At 47.5% G+C, this 19811-nt stretch overlaps 1 protein-coding gene across 3 annotated transcripts in view; it reads left to right on the top strand.

Moving 5' to 3' along the window:
- HDAC7 (histone deacetylase 7) overlaps positions 1-19811 on the top strand; it is a 531422-nt gene that overhangs the window by 391668 nt on the left and 119943 nt on the right. For 2 of the 3 annotated variants that reach the window (XM_069231044.1, XM_069231042.1), the window contains exon 12: positions 8253-8478. In XM_069231044.1, the coding sequence (XP_069087145.1) occupies positions 8253-8478 (226 nt within the window). The remainder of the gene's footprint in view (positions 1-8252; positions 8479-19811) is intronic. The other variant, XM_069231043.1, reaches the window with a different exon arrangement.

Here is a 19811-nt window from a genome sequence, read left to right as displayed (position 1 = left end):
TATATCTGACAATGCTCCATGTGCTAGCAGTCAGTGGTTTGTAAATGTACAGCCACCTGCTTATTTCTGACAATGCTCCCTGTGCCAGCAGTGTCTGTCGTTTGTAAAGGGTAGAGGCTCCTGCTTACATCTGGCACTGCTCCCTGTGCCGTCAGTGGTTTGTATAATGTACAGACACCTGCTTATATCTGACAATGCTCCCTGTGCTAGCAGTCAGTGGTTTGTAAATGTACAGCCACCTGCTTATTTCTGAGAATGCTCCCTGTGCCAGCAGTGTCTGTTGTTTGTACAGGGTAAAGGCTCCTGCTTACATCTGGCACTGCTCCCCGTGCCACCAGTGTCAATGGTTTGTATAATGTACAGGCACCTGCTCATACCTGACAATGGTCCCTGTGCTAACATTCAGTGGTTTGTATAATGTACAGCCACCTGCTTATACCTGACAATGCTCCTCGTGCTAGCAGTGTGTGTGGTTTGTACAGGGTACAGACACCTGCTTTCATCTGGCAATGCTCCCTGTGCCACCAGTGTCAGTGGTTTGTATAATGTACAGCCACCTGCTTATACCTGTCAATGCTCCCTGTGCTAGCAGTCAGTGGTTTGTATAATGTACAGACACCTGCTTATACCTGACAATGCTGCCTCTGCCAGCAGTGTCAGTGGTTTGTAAATATACAGCCACTTGCTTATACATGACAATGCTCCCCGTGCTAGCAGTGTCAGTGGTTTGTATAATGTACAGACACCTGCTTATACCTGACAATGCTCCCTGTGCTAGCAGTCAGTGGTTTGTAAATGTACAGCCACCTGCTTATTTCTGACAATGCTCCCTGTGCCAGCAGTGTCTGTCGTTTGTAAAGGGTAGAGGCTCCTGCTTACATCTGGCACTGCTCCCTGTGCCACCAGTGTCAGTGGGTTGCATAATGTACAGACACCTGCTTATACCTGACAATGCTCCCTGTGCTAACATTCAGTGGTTTGTATAATGTACAGCCACCTGCTTATACCTGACAATGCTCCCCGTGCTAGCAGTGTCTGTGGTTTGTACAGAGTACAAGTTCCTGCTTACATCTGGCAATGCTCCCTGTGCCAGCAGTGTCTGTGGTTTGTACAGGGTACAGGCTCCTGCTTACATCTGGCAATGCTCTCTGTGCCACCAGTGTCAGTGGTTTGTATAATGTAAAGACACCTGCTTATACCTGACAATGCTCCCTGTGCTAGCAGTCAGTGGTTTGTAAATGTACAGCCACCTGCTTATTTCTGACAATGCCCCCTGTGCCAGCAGTGTCTGTGGTTTGTACAGGGTACAAGCTCCTGCTTACATCTGGCATGGCTCCCTGTGCCACCAGTGTCAGTGGTTTGTACAGGGTACAGGCTTATGCTTACATCTGGCAATGCTCCCTGTGCCACCAGTGTCACTGGTTTGTATAATGTACAGACACCTGCTTATACCTGACAATGCTCCCTGTGCTAGCAGTCAGTGGTTTGTAAATGTACAGCCACCTGCTTATTTCTGACAATGCTCCCCGTGCCAGCAGTGTCTGTGGTTTGTACAGGGTACAGGCTCCTGCTTACATCTGGCAATGCTCCCTGTGCCTCCAGTGTCAGTGGTTTGTATAATGCAGAGCCACCTGCTTATACCTGACAATGCTCCCCGTGCTAGCAGTGTCAGTGGTTTGTACAGGGTACAGGCTCCTGCTTACATCTGGCAATGCTCCCTGTGCCTCTAGTGTCAGTGGTTTGTATAATGCACAGACAGCTGCTTATACCTGACAATGCTCCCTGTGCTAACAGTCAGTGGTTTGTATAATGTACAGCCACCTGCTTATACCTGACAATGCTCCCTGTGCCAGCAGTCAGTGGTTGTAAATGTACAGCCACCTGCTTATTTCTGACAATGCTCCCTGTGCCACCAGTGTCAGTGGTTTGTATAATGTACAGACACCTGCTTATACCTGACAATGCTCCCTGTGCTAGCAGTCAGTGGGTTGTATAATGTAGAGCCACCTGCTTATACCTGACAATGCTCCCCGTGCCAGCAGTGTCAGTGGTTTGTACAGGGTACAGGCTAATGCTTACATCTGGCAATGCTCCCTGTGCGACCAGTGTCAGTGGTTTGTATAATGTACAGACACCTGCTTATACCTGACAATGCTCCCTGTGCTAGGAGTCAGTGGTTTGTAAATGTACAGCCACCTGCTTATTTCTGACAATGCTCCCTGTGCCAGCAGTGTCTGTCGTTTGTAAAGGGTAGAGGCTCCTGCTTACATCTGGCACTGCTCCCTGTGCCGTCAGTGGTTTGTATAATGTACAGACACCTGCTTATATCTGACAATGCTCCCTGTGCTAGCAGTCAGTGGTTTGTAAATGTACAGCCACCTGCTTATTTCTGAGAATGCTCCCTGTGCCAGCAGTGTCTGTTGTTTGTACAGGGTAAAGGCTCCTGCTTACATCTGGCACTGCTCCCCGTGCCACCAGTGTCAATGGTTTGTATAATGTACAGGCACCTGCTCATACCTGACAATGGTCCCTGTGCTAACATTCAGTGGTTTGTATAATGTACAGCCACCTGCTTATACCTGACAATGCTCCTCGTGCTAGCAGTGTGTGTGGTTTGTACAGGGTACAGACACCTGCTTTCATCTGGCATTGCTCCCTGTGCCACCAGTGTCAGTGGTTTGTATAATGTACAGCCACCTGCTTATACCTGTCAATGCTCCCTGTGCTAGCAGTCAGTGGTTTGTATAATGTACAGAAACCTGCTTATACCTGACAATGCTGCCTCTGCCAGCAGTGTCAGTGGTTTGTAAATGTACAGCCACTTGCTTATACCTGACAATGCTCCCCGTGCTAGCAGTGTCAGGTGTTTGTATAATGTACAGACACCTGCTTATACCTGACAATGCTCCCTGTGCTAGCAGTCAGTGGTTTGTAAATGTACAGCCACCTGCTTATTTCTGACAATGCTCCCTGTGCCAGCAGTGTCTGTCGTTTGTAAAGGGTAGAGGCTCCTGCTTACATCTGGCACTGCTCCCTGTGCCACCAGTGTCAGTGGGTTGCATAATGTACAGACACCTGCTTATACCTGACAATGCTCCCTGTGCTAACATTCAGTGGTTTGTATAATGTACAGCCACCTGCTTATACCTGACAATGCTCCCCGTGCTAGCAGTGTCTGTGGTTTGTACAGAGTACAAGTTCCTGCTTACATCTGGCAATGCTCCCTGTGCCAGCAGTGTCTGTGGTTTGTACAGGGTACAGGCTCCTGCTTACATCTGGCAATGCTCCCTGTGCCACCAGTGTCAGTGGTTTGTATAATGTACAGACACCTGCTTATACCTGACAATGCTCCCTGTGCTAGCAGTCAGTGGTTTGTAAATGTACAGCCACCTGCTTATTTCTGACAATGCCCCCTGTGCCAGCAGTGTCTGTGGTTTGTACAGGGTACAAGCTCCTGCTTACATCTGGCATGGCTCCCTGTGCCACCAGTGTCAGTGGTTTGTACAGGGTACAGGCTTATGCTTACATCTGGCAATGCTCCCTGTGCGACCAGTGTCAGTGGTTTGTGTAATGTACAGACACCTGCTTATATCTGACAATGCTCCCTGTGCTAGCAGTCAGTGGTTTGTAAATGTACAGCCACCTGGTTATTTCTGACAATGCTCCCTGTGCCAGCAGTGTTTGTGGTTTGTACAGGGTACAGGCTCCTGCTTACATCTGGCATGGCTCCCTGTGCCACCAGTGTCACTGGTTTGTATAATGTACAGACACCTGCTTATACCTGACAATGCTCCCTGTGCTAGCAGTCAGTGGTTTGTAAATGTACAGCCACCTGCTTATTTCTGACAATGCTCCCCGTGCCAGCAGTGTCTGTGGTTTGTACACGGTACAGGCTCCTGCTTACATCTGGCAATGCTCCCTGTGCCTCCAGTGTCAGTGGTTTGTATAATGCAGAGCCACCTGCTTATACCTGACAATGCTCCCCGTGCTAGCAGTGTCGGTGGTTTGTACAGGGTACAGGTTCCTGCTTACATCTGGCAATGCTCCCTGTGCCACCAGTGTCAGTGGTTTGTATAATGTACAGCCACCTGCTTATACCTGACAATGCTCCCTGTGCTAGCAGTCAGTGGTTTGTAAATGTACAGCCACCTTCTTATTTCTGACAATGCTCCCTGTGCCAGCAGTGTCTGTGGTTTGTACAGGGTACAGGCTCCTGCTTACATCTGGCATGGCTCCCTGTGCCACCAGTGTCTGTGGTTTGTACAGGGTACAGGCTCCTGCTTACATCTGGCAATGCTCCCTGTGCCTCTAGTGTCAGTGGTTTGTATAATGCACAGACAGCTGCTTATACCTGACAATGCTCCCTGTGCTAACAGTCAGTGGTTTGTATAATGTACAGCCACCTGCTTATACCTGACAATGCTCCCTGTGCCAGCAGTCAGTGGTTGTAAATGTACAGCCACCTGCTTATTTCTGACAATGCTCCCTGTGCCACCAGTGTCAGTGGTTTGTATAATGTACAGACACCTGCTTATACCTGACAATGCTCCCTGTGCTAGCAGTCAGTGGGTTGTATAATGTAGAGCCACCTGCTTATACCTGACAATGCTCCCCGTGCCAGCAGTGTCAGTGGTTTGTACAGGGTACAGGCTAATGCTTACATCTGGCAATGCTCCCTGTGCGACCAGTGTCAGTGGTTTGTATAATGTACAGACACCTGCTTATACCTGACAATGCTCCCTGTGCTAGCAGTCAGTGGTTTGTAAATGTACAGCCACCTGCTTATTTCTGACAATGCTCCCTGTGCCAGCAGTGTCTGTCGTTTGTAAAGGGTAGAGGCTCCTGTTTACATCTGGCACTGCTCCCTGTGCCACCAGTGTCAGTGGGTTGTATAATGTACAGACACCTGCTTATACCTGACAATGCTCCCTGTGCTAACATTCAGTGGTTTGTATAATGTACAGCCACCTGCTTATACCTGACAATGCTCCCCGTGCTAGCAGTGTCTGTGGTTTGTACAGGGTACAGGTTCCTGCTTACATCTGGCAATGCTCCCTGTGCCAGCAGTGTCTGTGGTTTGTACAGGGTACAGGCTCCTGCTTACATCTGGCAATGCTCCCTGTGCCACCAGTGTCAGTGGTTTGTATAATGTACAGACACCTGCTTATACCTGACAATGCTCCCTGTGCTAGCAGTCAGTGGTTGTAAATGTACAGCCACCTGCTTATTTCTGACAATGCTCCCTGTGCCAGCAGTGTCTGTGGTTTGTACAGGGTACAGGCTGTTGCTTACATCTGGCATGGCTCCCTGTGCCACCAGTGTCAGTGGTTTGTATAATGTACAGACACCTGCTTATACCTGACAATGCTCCCTGTGCTAGCAGTCAGTGGTGTGTATAATGTACAGCCACCTGCTCACATCTGGCAATGCTCCCTGTGCCACCAGTGTCAGTGGTTTGTATAATGTACAGACACCCCTGCTTATACCTGACAATGCTCCCTGTGCTAGCAGTCAGTGGTTTGCATAATGTACAGCCACCTGCTTATGCCTGACAATGCTCCCCGTGCTAGCAGTGTCTGTGGTTTGTACAGGGTACAGGCTCCTGCTTACATCTGGCAATGCTCCCTGTGCCAGCAGTGTCTGTGGTTTGTACACAGTATAGGCTGCTGCTTACATCTGGCAATGCTCCCTGTGCCACCATTGTCAGTGGTTTGTATAATGCACAGACACCTGCTAATACCTGACAATGCTCCCTGTGCTAGCAGTCAGTGGTTTGTAAATGTACAGCCACCTGCTTATTTCTGACAATGCTCCCTGTGCCAGCAGTGTCTGTGGTTTGTACAGGGTACAGGCTCCTGTTTACATCTGGCAATGCTCCCTGTGTCACCATTGTCAGTGGTTTGTATAATGTACAGACACCTGCTTATACCTGACAATGCTCCCTGTGCTAGCAGTCAGTGGTTTGTATAATGTACAGCCACCTGCTTATACCTGACAATGCTCCCCGTGCTAGCAGTGTCTGTGGTTTGTTCAGGGTACAGGCTCCTGCTTACATCTGGCAATGCTCCCTGTGCTAGCAGTGTCTGTGGTTTGTACAGGGTACAGGTAATGCTTACATCTGACAATGCTCCCTGTGCCACCAGTGTCAGTGGTTTGTATAATGTACAGACACCTGCTTATACCTGACAATGCTCCCTGTGCCAGCAGTGTCGGTGGTATGTGTAGTGCACAGGCTCCTAGTTACATCTGGTAATTATACCTATGCAGCAGTGCTAGTGGTCTGTTTAGCGTACTGACTCCTGGTTATACCTGACAATACTTCCTGTGCCAGCATTGTCGTTGCTGTGTATACTGCGCAGTTACCTCCTTATAGGTAGTGATGCTTCTTGTGCTGCTTGCAGTGCTCTGGATTACTGCACTGTCACAAGTTTACACCTGGTAATGCTTCCTGCGCTAGCATTGTTGGGGCTCTGTATACTGCGGAATGACCTGTTGGGATCATGCAATGCTTCTGGTGCAGGCAGTGTCAGTATTGTGTGGACAACACAGATACTTTTTATCTGGTGATACTTAAAAGATCTCCTACTGTCAGGCAAGTTAACTACAAAGTGAGGCGCTACACCTAGTTCGCATTTGTTAGGAGGGGTGAATACTCCGAGGTTGTGACACCCTTGCTTGGCACTCCTCTGCCTTGCTGGGGTTGCCTGCCTTGCTGTAAAAAATCTGTCTGTGATTTGGAGCTATGCAGCATAGACTTGAGTGATAGGAACCTCTGCAGTACGTGTATTTTCATTGACATGATGGATGCTCTCCATGAGTTATTGTGTGGAAATGTGCAGCACATGACCTCTAAACTATCTCTTGCTGAGTGTTTTAAGCTGGCGAAAAAAAGCGACACAACCGTGTAATATAAAAACTAGACCAGCAAAGCTGTGCAGCATGGGTGCTTTCAGTGACCTGTAGCTGTGCAGCATAGATACTTTCAGTGATCTGAAGCTGTGCAGCATGGATGCTTTCAGTGATCTGAAGATGCGCAGATTGGATGTTTTCTGTAGTGGGAAGCTGTGCCGCATGGATGCTTTCAGTGATCTGAAGTTGTGCAGCATGGATGCTTTCAGTGATCTGAAGCTGTGCAGCATGGATGCTTTCAGTGATCTGTAGCTGTGCAGCATAGCTGCTTTCAGTGATCTGAAGCTGTGCAGCATGGATGCTTTCAGTGATCTGAAGCTGTGCAGCATGGATGTTTTCTGTAGTGGGAAGCTGTGCAGCATTGATGCTTTCAGTGATCTGTAGCTGTGCAGCATGGATGTTTAGAAGCTGTGCAGCACTGATGCTTTCAGTGACCTGAAGCTGTGCAGCATGGATGTTTTCTGTAGTGGGAAGCTGTGCAGCATCGATGCTTTCAGTGACATGCAGCTGTGCAGCATGGATGTTTTCTGTAGTGGGAAGCTGTGCAGCACTGATGCTTTCAGTGACATGCAGCTGTGCAGCATGGATGTTTTCTGTAGTGGGAAGCTGTGCAGCACTGATGCTTTCAGTGACATGCAGCTGTGCAGCATGGATGTTTTCTGTAGTGGGAAGCTGTGCAGCATGGATGTTTTCTTTAGTGGGAAGCTGTGCAGCATCGATGCTTTCAGTGACCTGAAGCTGTGCAGCATGGATGTTTTCTGTAGTGGGAAGCTGTGCAGCATCGATGCTTTCAGTGACCTGAAGCTGTGCAGCATGGATGTTTTCTGTAGTGGGAAGCTGTGCAGCATGGATGTTTTCTGTAGTGGGAAGCTGTGCAGCACAGCCATTCGTAACAATCATGTACTGTGCACTGGAGACTCTTATGAGATCCGTCGGTCCAAAAACGACAGTCAGTGATCAGTAACTGTGCAGCAGAGACACGGTGAACAGTGTGCCCTGGCAGCACAGAAACTCTGAGGGGTTGGATTTTGTAGCACAACAAATCTCACTTGCAGGGCTCAGGAACGTGAAACTGTCATTCAGGCATAGATATCTGGGATATGAAACGTATACAGTATTGGTGACTGCGAGTTGTGCAGCAGAAGCACGCTCAGTGACTGCAGCTGTGCAGCACAGCCACTTTCAGTTATCACAGCTGTGTGGCACAGATGCTACCAGTGTTGGACTGCGGAACACAGACACAATACGTTATAATGAGGAGCAGAGCACTAGTACGCTTAGTGATATGAAACTGTTCAGCGTTTGCAGTTTGTAGTGATTGTGCTGTTATTATGTGTCATCAGCAGGCCTATATCTGGGAGCAGCACCAACGAATGCAGCAGCAGCTTAAGCAACACAGTCCCCTTGAGACGTTGGGGGTCCCCCACCTACCTGGAGGGCACCGGCCACTCTCCAGGGCCAAATCCTCTCCTGCCTCAGCGAATACCTCGTTTCCTGTCCAGGAGCCACCTAGCAAAACAATGACCCTGCCTTCTCCAGAGCCATCTACAAAACCTGCCTTCACCACAGGTAGGTATGGATGAGATGATTGCTTGCTGAAGATGTCCGTGGTTGCGTAAAATGAACTTATGTGGGTAAACGATGGGGTCTTGGATATTTGAGCAAATGCATCTTTGTGAGTCTTAAGCTGCATGACATCTGGATGTAGTGGTAGGTTTTGTGCTGAGGCCTGTGGGTTCTGTCTCGCAGTCAATAAAGGTTGAGCACTGTTGGGAACAAGGGGTCAGCCATTTTGTATCCTATACAAAAGTTTATTTGGCGCAAAATTACAAGAAGAGAACAAAAAGCACCCATTTCACCCCAGCAACATCTTTTAGGAAGTATCAGCATAAAATAAAGTTTTCTGTTTTTTTTCTTAAGTAAAAGAAAACCTTAGATTAAGGCGCTGACCTCCCTTCCTGGTAATCCCTAGCAGTGTTTGCTTATCCAGTAAATACCGACAGAATGAGAAGGGATATTAACTCATTCTGTGCTTCCGACTCGAAATGGGCTACAATGCACTAAAAGCACTTCTGTTACCTCCTTTTCACGTGAACACACAGAGATGTCAGACAGGTTACCTTCACCGTTTGTTACAGGTTTTCCAATGGGCAGACATTTGCGCCGTGCACAGTTTTAGCACATGAGTTATAATCCACATTTGGAGGCAAACAGGAGTTTGCCTTCGAATCAGGATTAGTGCTAGTCTTGAAATCAGGGCCTAAGTGATAAATAGAAAATGACTGATGAAAAGTATAAATAGTAGATTGGTACACAAAGGTGAAAAAGATACATTTGAAATGACTTGGCATAACTGAAGAACAATTCACCAAAGTGCCAAGAGTTGTTGAAGTGACATCACACTCACTTTGACCTCCATGATGTCATAGGAAGTGACATAATATGACCCTTGATACCGAATCTCAGAAATTGATGTCAAATAACTTTGTTCCTGATGACATCACATTAATTGACATCACTGAAGCTTAGTGTATAACATAAGGGGAAAATGTATTAATAAATCAAGGGATGATTCACAAAACACACATTTAAGGGAAAAAAACAATAGAGATCATGCCAAACAATTCTAATCCATTTGGACAGGGTACTAAATATGAACAAAGTTATTCACCTGATTAACTCCTTATCATTATAAAATTTTGGTTTATGAATCATTTCTAAGAAACTAGAACACTTGTGTAGCATAGAGCCCAAACAACACATTCTGAGGTGTAATGAAAAATAAGAATTTTTTTATAGACACACACACATATGTGTACACATTTATATATATATATATATATATATATATATATATATATATATATATATATATATAATATGCATACAATTCAGCAGTTATAGTTATGGTTAACTGTAACTTGCACCCTAAGGTAACTATAACTTGAACCCATGCAATGCACTGCTTTCTCATCAATATTTTATTGCGAATATTGCAGTAGTAATATCAATGATGCCATAGACCGTTTCATCAATGATGTAATTTGTGGAGTAATTAGCTGTGCTTGGGGAAGGCACAAGTTAAAGTTACCTTTGGGCGCGAGTTATATTTTCTTTGTGCGTGGGGGGATTTGGCCACAGGGCCTGGCCAATGGGCAGGCCCGGTGGCCACCCATCCTGCATGCACCTAAACCCAATCTGTGTACGGCCTTAGGCCTTGCGCAGCATGAGTTCGGATGCAGTGGGTAGTTTTTATTTTTTTATTTTTCTTTGGGCGGATCAGCGAATCCAGGATCCATGGATCCACTCCTGGATCCACAGATCCGTGGAGCAGATGAAAAATAAATAATTGGGCAATTTTTTGCCCACAAGGGGCCCCTAAGGCACCCTCTATGTATACTATGGTTACAGGTATCCTGACCCCTTATGTGTTTTTGCACTCTTCCTTTTCCACCCCGTGCCAATGCAACAAATAAAATGGAGGCCGCATCTTTTCTGTCAGGTTTCGGCCAGGCAATCAGAGCCTTGCTTTTCCCCCAAATCTGTGGATCCAAATCCGCAAATCCGAATCAGCGGCCCTAGATATCTATATTTTTTTTAACTCTAATATCTCCAAAACTACTGAACGGATTTACACCAAATCACAAAAAGTTTGCTTGTTGGACTTAGGTCTAGCTTTCTGTCAAAATTACGTTCAGCGGTTCCGGCTGTGTTCAAAGTTTTTTTTTAAATTCCATTGACACAGAATTGGGGGAAAAGTGCCCCCCCCCCCACCACCCTTTTCTTGGCCCAATACTTTCAACAGAGCAGCTGGACTGACCAAAGTGTATACTTCATGAAGATTTGTCAAGCGTCGCCAAAGTTATTGGCCAAACGGCGTCAAAGTTATTGACAAAGCAAAAAATGCTTTGACTATGGAACAAAATGGTCCTAACTATAACTATCTAGTGGCAAATATATATATTTCTTTTTTAACTGATTTTTATTGCTTTTTGGAAACAACATACAGTGCAATACGAGTTAAGGCCAAAGTGCAATCAGGAGTACAACTGCAGCACATATATATCAAGTCATATATAAAAAGTTTTGTCCAAGCATAACAGGTCGTACAGTATATTGGTTGGTGGGCAACACAATTCATGCACATTGATCGGGCCTACCGACTTCTATCCCTACTCCCTCCCTATCCCCCACGTCAGAATAATTACAGGAACTTAGTGCTATGTATCCCGCCCGCTCTCAGGTGAGCCGCTTCTAACATTTACGCTATGGAGTCTTATCGTCCAGGGCCTCTCTTTCTCAACCCCAGCAACATTAATTTTACATCCGGGTCTTGATCTGGAAGTTGGGATCTGTCAGGGGAATTAGAGGAACTTAGTCCATTAAACAAATCCCACCCCCAATCCCAGCCCCTCCATCACCTGGTAAAGGTAGTTCCATAGTAGCCTATCAAACACCTTTCCTATATCGATCAAGAATATCACTGTCTCGTTCTCCTCTGGATGTACAGTATCCATGATGGAGAACAGTCTACATATATTCAATACTGTGTTCAACCCTGGGAAGAATCCGTTTTGGTCAGGGGGTTTGAATGTGGACATGTGTGGGAGGAGATGGGAAGCCAATATGCAGCTCAGAATTTTATAGTTCATATTGAGCATTAATATCAGATGATATGCTCGAACTTCTTGGGTGGGTGGCCCTAGTTTCAGCAAGGGGATTACCTGTGCTATTTGGCAGTCAACCGGTTGCTCGAGCTGGTTAAAATAATTCTACCAGTTTGGGAGCTAGTTCCTTCATGTACGTGGTGTAAAACTCAACTGGGAAGCCGTCAGCCCCAGGTACTTTTCCCGGGCCATGGCCTTGATGGAATACCACACCTCTTGCAAGGTTATGGGGCCTCACAGGTCCTCAGCCAAGGCGTGGTAACTCTGCAGGTCCCCAAAAATCTGTCAGGGTCTCCCATGGCGACTCGGGGAGGGCATACAAGAGTGTATAGTAGTCCTCAAATCTGTAGTTCATATCATTCTTACAATAGAGGCTTACTCCCGTGGCTGCATCCACCTCCAGTGTTAGGGAACCTCTGGACGTGCGGTTGGTGAACCAGGCCACAGTGTTCCTGCAATGTCTCACTCAGCATGGGCCTTAATCATGTATTTGCGATGGTCAAAAACACCTGACCTTTTCTAGGCATACTGCCAGCTGTTCTCCTGCTTCAAGGAGTTGTTGTTGTATCCCTGAGTTTCAGGGCGAGCTCTCTCCAGATCTCTCAGGGTGTATTTGTGGGTCTCCACTTCCTGTATTAGGGGTTGTCGAACCCGTACTACCTCAGCAATACACCGGCCCCTCATCACTGTCTTGAAAGCATACTACTCAGTCAGAGGGGACCCCGCTGAGTGCTCATTTTCCACAAAGTAGTCCCTAATGGCCTCCCCTATGGACTTATGAAATGCAGGGTCGTCCAGAGCCTCTACACGCAGCCACCAATCTGTAATTCTGGGATGTACTCTGTACCAGTCCAGCGCAAGTAGTGCTGGATTGTGGTCAGAGACCGTGTGGCAGAGGTATTCCGTGTGCCTGACTGCTCTGTGCACTTTTGGGGAACAAAGGAAACCGTCCAATCATATGCGTAGGTCGTGCATACCTGAAAAAAAAGAGTAATCCCTAATTACCAGATGCATTCTCCTCCAGGAGCCTGTTAGCCCCCGTCCCAGCTGCCAGTTTTGGAATGTGCATGCTAGCCGTATCACTGGGGAGTCACCTAAGGGCGGATGTGAATGGTCAAGGGTAGGGTCTATCACACCATTATAGTCTCCACCCATTATAATAGCTTGTGTCAAGTGCAGGGCTAGTGTTTGGGACAGTGCATTGAAATATCCCCCTTGATCTGAGTTCGGAGCATAATCCCAACAATAGTCCTGGCTTGCGAGTCTGCCCGTAATCAACAGACACTTCCTGTTAGGATCAATAAGTTCACTCGTCTTTTGAAATGGGGCTCTGGGCGAACCCAGATAAAGACCCCACGTGCAACTACAGAATATGTTGTGGCATATATTTGTCCTCTCTCTGGGCTGGTCAGGTGGGTCTTGCAGGAGGGCGATATGAGCTCTGCGCCTCTTTAAGTATGCATGAACTTTGGACCGCTTTGTCGTGCTGTACGAGCTCCTGACATTCCAACTAATGAAGGTATAGGTCAGGAGGGTAACTATGTTGAGGGATCAAGGCAGAGTCCAAAGGACATCTCCCTCAGGAGATCTAAAACGAGTCTGCATTTCCAGCCCACCATGTAGGAAGCGGGGTAAAGGAGGCAGGTATAGTGTGTAATAATGTCCCTAGAAGCCAAACATCAACAACCCAACTCCCCAGCCGCGGGAACAAAAGTGAACTCACCCCCGCGCAAACCAGCAAACAGGTCAACATTTGCATAATCATCATACACACAACTTGAAAGTGGAGGGGTGCTCTCAATGAGGCGCACCCCGGCTTGCTTCACACCATCCAGGAAATAATAAGGGTTACAGTAAACCAATTTTGCCACAACCTGCAATGTTTAGTATTACTACTTAGGATAATTTGTCTGCTTTTCCGAACCGAACACAGGGCTAGTAACCTTCCCCAATGCCATATCTTTAGATTAGTTTCTCTGCTGTTCCAGGGGTAATCTGTGGGAGGAAAATAGCAGAATTGCGAGAGACAATCGAGATGTGATCAGATTCAAAGTCCTCCAGATCATCGTCCCAAGTTCTGATGGAGGGGGGGTTGGAGAGTCTTTGGAGGATGAGATCCTGCCCCACTAATAGCTGCCACCACCTCCACCACTCTCTGGCTCCCCCGGAGAGTGGGGTGGAATTGCTCTTGTGCCAGTTTTCGCCCTCTTTCTCCGGGGCTGCTGGGTGCATCGTCGTTTGCCCAGTCCCAGAGCTGGAGCGGGGAAGTGAAAAAGTTTTCGTAGCTGACTTGGAGCCGAGCAGGGAATAGCATGGCATATGTGATGCCCAGTTCCCTAAGTTGTTTCTTGGCCTCTGTGAAGGAAGCCCTCTTTTGCTGTAAGGCTTTAGTAAAGTCGGCTAAAATCATGACTTTCCTGTTCTCCACAGCTATTTCTTCTTTAATCTGGGCTTAGGTCCATATATGGTCTCTGTCTTTGAAACGCAGTACCTAGCAATGACAGGTCGAGGTCCCGCTCCTGGCAATGGAGGCCTTGAGGGCGCACAGTGGGATCGTTCGAGCTCATAGAATGGGGAGAGGCCCTCCGGCGCTATTTCAGTGCAGAGCCATGTTTCCAGAAAAGCAGTCATAACAGCTCCCAGACCCTCAAAATGTTCAGGCAGAGCAGTAATCTGAAGGTTATTCCTTTTTGCTCTGTTCTCGGAGTCCTCTGCCCGCAGTTCAAGCACCTTGACACTGCTTTCCATCCCTGTCAGCCGGTTGCTCACCCACATTACTTCAGGATTTAAGTCATCTAGGGTTCGCTCTATGGTTGTGACTCTCTCTGCCTTTCATCTGTGATCGTCCCTGAGCAGCCGCAGATCCGTGACCATGGTGTTGATTTACAACTCCAAGGCTTTACGTGATGCAGCTATTGCTTGGAGAATGGTACCCAGGATCGCATCGAGGGTCTCTCAGTCACGGTTGTGGCCCCTGATGCAGAAGAGGGATGGTTCTGGCCCTGCAGGGGTCATTGATTTCTTTTCTTTTTTTTTATTTTTTTTATAGAGTATTTGCCCATCTTGGCGTGGCCCATAGGCATGAGGCGGAGGCAAATTCGGAGCCCCCTTAGTTAGCCCCAGTGTTATTAGCAAGAGGTGTTGTCAGCTGAGCCCTTGTACAGAAGGCACTGATACGAGAAGGCAGCCACACTGGTAGACACCAGAGGTGGGTGGGATCAGAGGAGGTTTACCAATTCCTGCTGTGGAGTGTGTCAACCAATATGTCTGGGGGCAGAAGCAAGTGTGGGGGGGTTCTCTCCGCTCGCCACAGGTCGAGGAGAAGTGGTGAGTCAGTGGTATGAGGTACCAAGAGCGGCAATTGGGTGACCATCCATATGCATCTCGGGGTCCGGATGCCTCACCCAGTCATTCCCTGCCACATGCTGGAATTATGGAGCGCTTCCCTGAGCCCATAGCCAAGTCACCCAGAGTGCCCCAATTCAGTTCAAGTGGTATCACCCATTGCCTTTCTGTAGGGCCTCTGCTCACTCCTCCAATGCTTGCCAGGTGTGGGAGAGGGCTGGTACCCGTCCCCCTTGCAGGAGTGTGCTGGGGTGTCAGCCTTGTCCCTGCTTGGGCCCGTATGTCACCAGGGGTCTCCAAAAATGAAAGTCCTCAAAGGTGTTGGCCATGGGCTCCTCTCCCCCCGCAGATGGATGCCAGGCAATGTCCTCTTCAGTCACGTGGCCCACAACAAAGCACGGATGTAGGCCGGGCCTGCTCAGGAGGGAAGGCTAGGTTCTGGCCAAGGGATAGCGCTTATGAGGCAGCCGATCTCACCTGGGGCCCAAGCAGCCCTGCTCCAAGCATCTGCCACTCCGGTGAGGCACAGCTTCTGCCATCCGCTTCGTAGTTTCAGAGGCCCCAGGCCAGTTGCAGGGCCGGGTGTGGCTGCCCCCTTTTGCTTCATGCCCGCACCCACCTGTGTGTGTGTGTATATATATATGTTCGATGGCATGTGTAGCTGCAGATACACATGCTGTGCACATCCCGCCATCTGGTGTTGGGCTTGGAGTGTTACAAGTTGTTTTTCTTCGAAGAAGTCTTTTCGAGTCACGAGATTGAGGGACTCCTCCCATTTCGGCTCCATTGCGCATGGGCGTCGACTCCATCTTAGATTGTTTTTTTTCCGCCATCGGGTTCGGACGTGTTCCTTTTCGCTCCGTGTTTCGGGTCGGAAAGTTAGTTAGAATCTCAGAAAAAACGTCGGTATTGTTTGCGTTCGGTATCGGGTTATTTACAACAGATCAACACCGACTTTTGAAGAGCTCCGGTGGCCCTTTGGGTTTTTTTTTCGATCCCCCCGTCGGGGCCTGGTTGGCCCGGCCACGTGTCTCTTCAAGGCTGATGGAACAGACCCCATTCCGCTTCTGCCCAAAATGTCATAACAAGTATCCATATACAGATCAGCATCTGGTCTGTAACTTGTGTCTGTCTCCAGAGCACAAGGAGGATACCTGTGAAGCCTGTCGAGCGTTTCGGTCGGGGAAGACATTAAGAGACCGAAGAGCGAGAAGACTGCAGATGGCGTCGGCGCCGACAGGACAAGGGCGTTTCGAGGAGGAAGAAGAAACCTTCCCCATCCAGGAATCGGACTCGGATGAGCTCGATCCAGAAGAAACGCCGAAAACCGTGAGTAAGACGTCGAAACATAAGACTCACAAGAAGACAACAAAAGCCCAGGGGACGCCACCGCCAACAGGCCATGGCTTAACCCGAAAAATAGCTGACCGATCATCGGCACCGAAAAAGGGCATGCATGTGACGAAGTCATCCGACTCCGGTCGAGATACCGCCACACAACAATCTCGTGCCCGAGACAGCGGCTCGGAGCAGATTCGGCACCGAGACAGTGGCACAGAAATGGTTCGGCACCGAGACTCCACGACGCCGAAAATAAAGAAGGTTTCTTCGGAGCCCAAAAAGGCGACCGAAAAGATTTCGATTCCAAAACATCCAGCCTCGGAACCGGAAACAGGTTCCTACACCGAGGAACAGGGATTGTCCTCCCAAATGCAAGGACATAAGTTCGGAGAGGAACTTGAATCTGTTGAGCCAGACTACACTCAAAGAAGGCTCCACATTCAAAAAGACACAGGGAAGATAAGCACTCTTCCCCCAATTAAAATGAAAAGAAGACTTGCCTTTCAAGAAAAGGACAAGCAGCCACAGGCAAAAGTGGCAAGACAAACAACTCCACCACCATCTCCACCACCATCAATGCACACATCACCGGTAGCCACTCCACCACTGATGCAATCCCCGACTCATACTGCAATGAGTCAAGATAATCCTGATGCATGGGACCTTTATGATGCTCCTGTATCAGATAACAGCCCAGACTGTTACCCTGCGAGGCTGTCGCCACCTGAAGACAGTACATCCTACAGGCAGGTGGTCGCAAGGGCAGCTGCGTTTCATAACGTCACCTTGCATTCAGAACCAATTGAGGATGACTTTTTGTTTAATACACTCTCCTCCACTCATAGCCAATACCAAAGCTTACCTATGCTCCCGGGAATGATAAAACATTCCAAACAAATATTTCAGGATCCTGTAAAAGGCAGAGCCATAACTCCAAGGGTGGAGAAGAAGTACAAGCCACCACCAACAGACCCTGTTTATATTACGCAGCAATTAACACCAGATTCTGTGGTTGTTGGGGCAGCTCGCAAGAGAGCAAATTCTCATACCTCGGGAGATGCACCACCTCCAGACAAGGAGAGTCGCAAATGAGAGTCGATGCTGCTGGTAAAAGAGTTGCAGCACAAGCAGCAAACCAATGGCGTATTGCCAATTCACAAGCACTTTTGGCAAGATACGATAGAGCTCATTGGGACGAAATGCAGCATTTCATAGAACACTTACCCAAAGAGTTCCAAAAAAGGGCACAACAAGTGGTAGAAGAAGGACAAAGTATCTCCAATAATCAGATACGGTCGTCAATGGACGCAGCAGATACAGCTGCAAGGACAGTAAATACTGCAATAACGAAAAGGAGACACGCATGGTTGCGTACGTCAGGATTCAAGCCGGAAATACAACAAGCCGTGCTGAATATGCCCTTTAATGAACAGCAGTTGTTTGGGCCGGAAGTCGACACTGCTATTGAAAAACTCAAAAAAGATACTGATACCGCAAAAGCCATGGGCGCACTCTACTCCCCACAAAGCAGAGGCACATTTCGCAAAACACAATTTAGGGGAGGATTTCGAGGTCAACCTACAGAGGCCACAACCTCACAAGCAAGGCCCACTTATCAAAGCCAATATCAGCGGGGAAGTTTTCGGGGGCAATATAGAGGAGGACAATTCCAAAAAAATAGAGGGAAGTTCCAAAGCCCCAAAACCCCTCAAAACAAGCAGTGACTTCCAAGTCACACATCCCCAACACATAACACCTGTGGGAGGGGGGGGAGACTAAGCCAATTTTACAAACATTGGGAGGAGATAACAACAGACACTTGGGTATTGGCAATTATCCAGCATGGTTATTGCATAGAATTTCTCAAATTGCCTCCAAACGTCCCACCGAAAACACACAATATGTCAAAACAACATATAGATCTTCTAGGACTAGAAGTTCAGGCATTACTACTAAAAGAAGCAATAGAATTAGTACCAAAACGCCAGAAAGGAACAGGAGTTTACTCTCTGTACTTTCTCATACCCAAAAAAGACAAGAGTCTGAGACCTATATTAGATCTCCGAACATTAAATACCTACATCAAATCAGATCACTTTCACATGGTGACATTACAAGACGTAATCCCACTACTCAAACAACAAGAATACATGACAACACTAGACCTAAAGGATGCATATTTCCATATACCGATACATCCTTCACACAGAAAGTACTTAAGGTTTGTATTCCAAGGGATACATTACCAATTCAAGGTGTTGCCATTCGGAATAACAACTGCGCCAAGAGTTTTTACAAAGTGCCTAGCAGTGGTAGCTGCACATATCAGAAGGCAGCAAATACATGTGTTCCCGTACCTAGACGATTGGTTAATCAAAACCAACACGCTAGAAAGGTGTTCACAACACACAAAGTATGTCATAGAAACCCTCCACAAACTAGGTTTCTCAATCAACTACACAAAGTCAAACCTTCTGCTGTGTCAAACACAGCAATACTTAGGGGCGACAATCAACACAGCAAAAGGGATTGCCACTCCAAGTCCACAAAGGGTTCAGGCATTTCACAATGTTATACGGGCCATGTATCCAAATCAAAAAATACAAGTCAAAATGGTGATGAAACTCCTAGGCATGATGTCCTCATGCATAGCCATTGTCCCAAACGCAAGGTTGCACATGCGGCCCTTACAACAGTGCCTAGCTTCACAGTGGTTACAGGCACAGGGTCAAATTCTAGATCTGGTGTTGGTAGACCACCAAACATACACCTCGCTTCAATGGTGGAACAGTATAAATTTAAACCAAGGGCGGCCTTTCCAAGACCCAGTGCCACAATATGTAATAACGACAGATGCCTCCATGATAGGGTGGGGAGCACACCTCAATCAATACAGCATCCAAGGACAATGGGACACTTACCAAAAACAGTTTCACATAAATCACTTAGAACTATTGGCAGTATTTCTAGCGCTGAAAGCATTTCAACCCATAATAAGCCACAAACACATTCTTGTCAAAACTGACAACATGACAACGATGTATTACCTAAACAAACAGGGAGGGACACACTCAACACAGTTGTGTCTCCTGGCACAGAAAATATGGCATTGGGCGATTCACAACCACATTCGCCTAATAGCACAATTTATTCCAGGAATTCAGAATCAGTTAGCAGACAATCTCTCTCGGGATCACCAACAGATCCACGAAAGGGAGATTCACCCCCAAATACTGAATACTTACTTCCAGAGTTGGGGAACACCACAAATAGATCTATTTGCAACAAAGGAAAACGCAAAATGCCAAAACTTCGCATCCAGGTACCCACAAGATCAGTCTCAGGGCAATGCGTTATGGATGAGTTGGTCAGGGATATTTACTTACGCTTTTCCCCCTCTCCCACTCCTTCCATATCTAGTAAACAAGTTGAGTCAAAACAAACTCACACTCATACTAATAGCGCCAACATGGGCAAGACAACCTTGATACACAACACTACTAGACCTCTCAGTAGTGCCTCATGTCAAAATACCAAACATACCAGATC

This window comes from Pleurodeles waltl, chromosome 4_2 (genome assembly GCF_031143425.1).
Source record: "Pleurodeles waltl isolate 20211129_DDA chromosome 4_2, aPleWal1.hap1.20221129, whole genome shotgun sequence".
Taxonomy (NCBI): domain Eukaryota; kingdom Metazoa; phylum Chordata; class Amphibia; order Caudata; family Salamandridae; genus Pleurodeles; species Pleurodeles waltl.
Note: the sequence above shows the minus strand (reverse complement) of the source record. Positions and strands in the feature narration are given on the sequence as shown.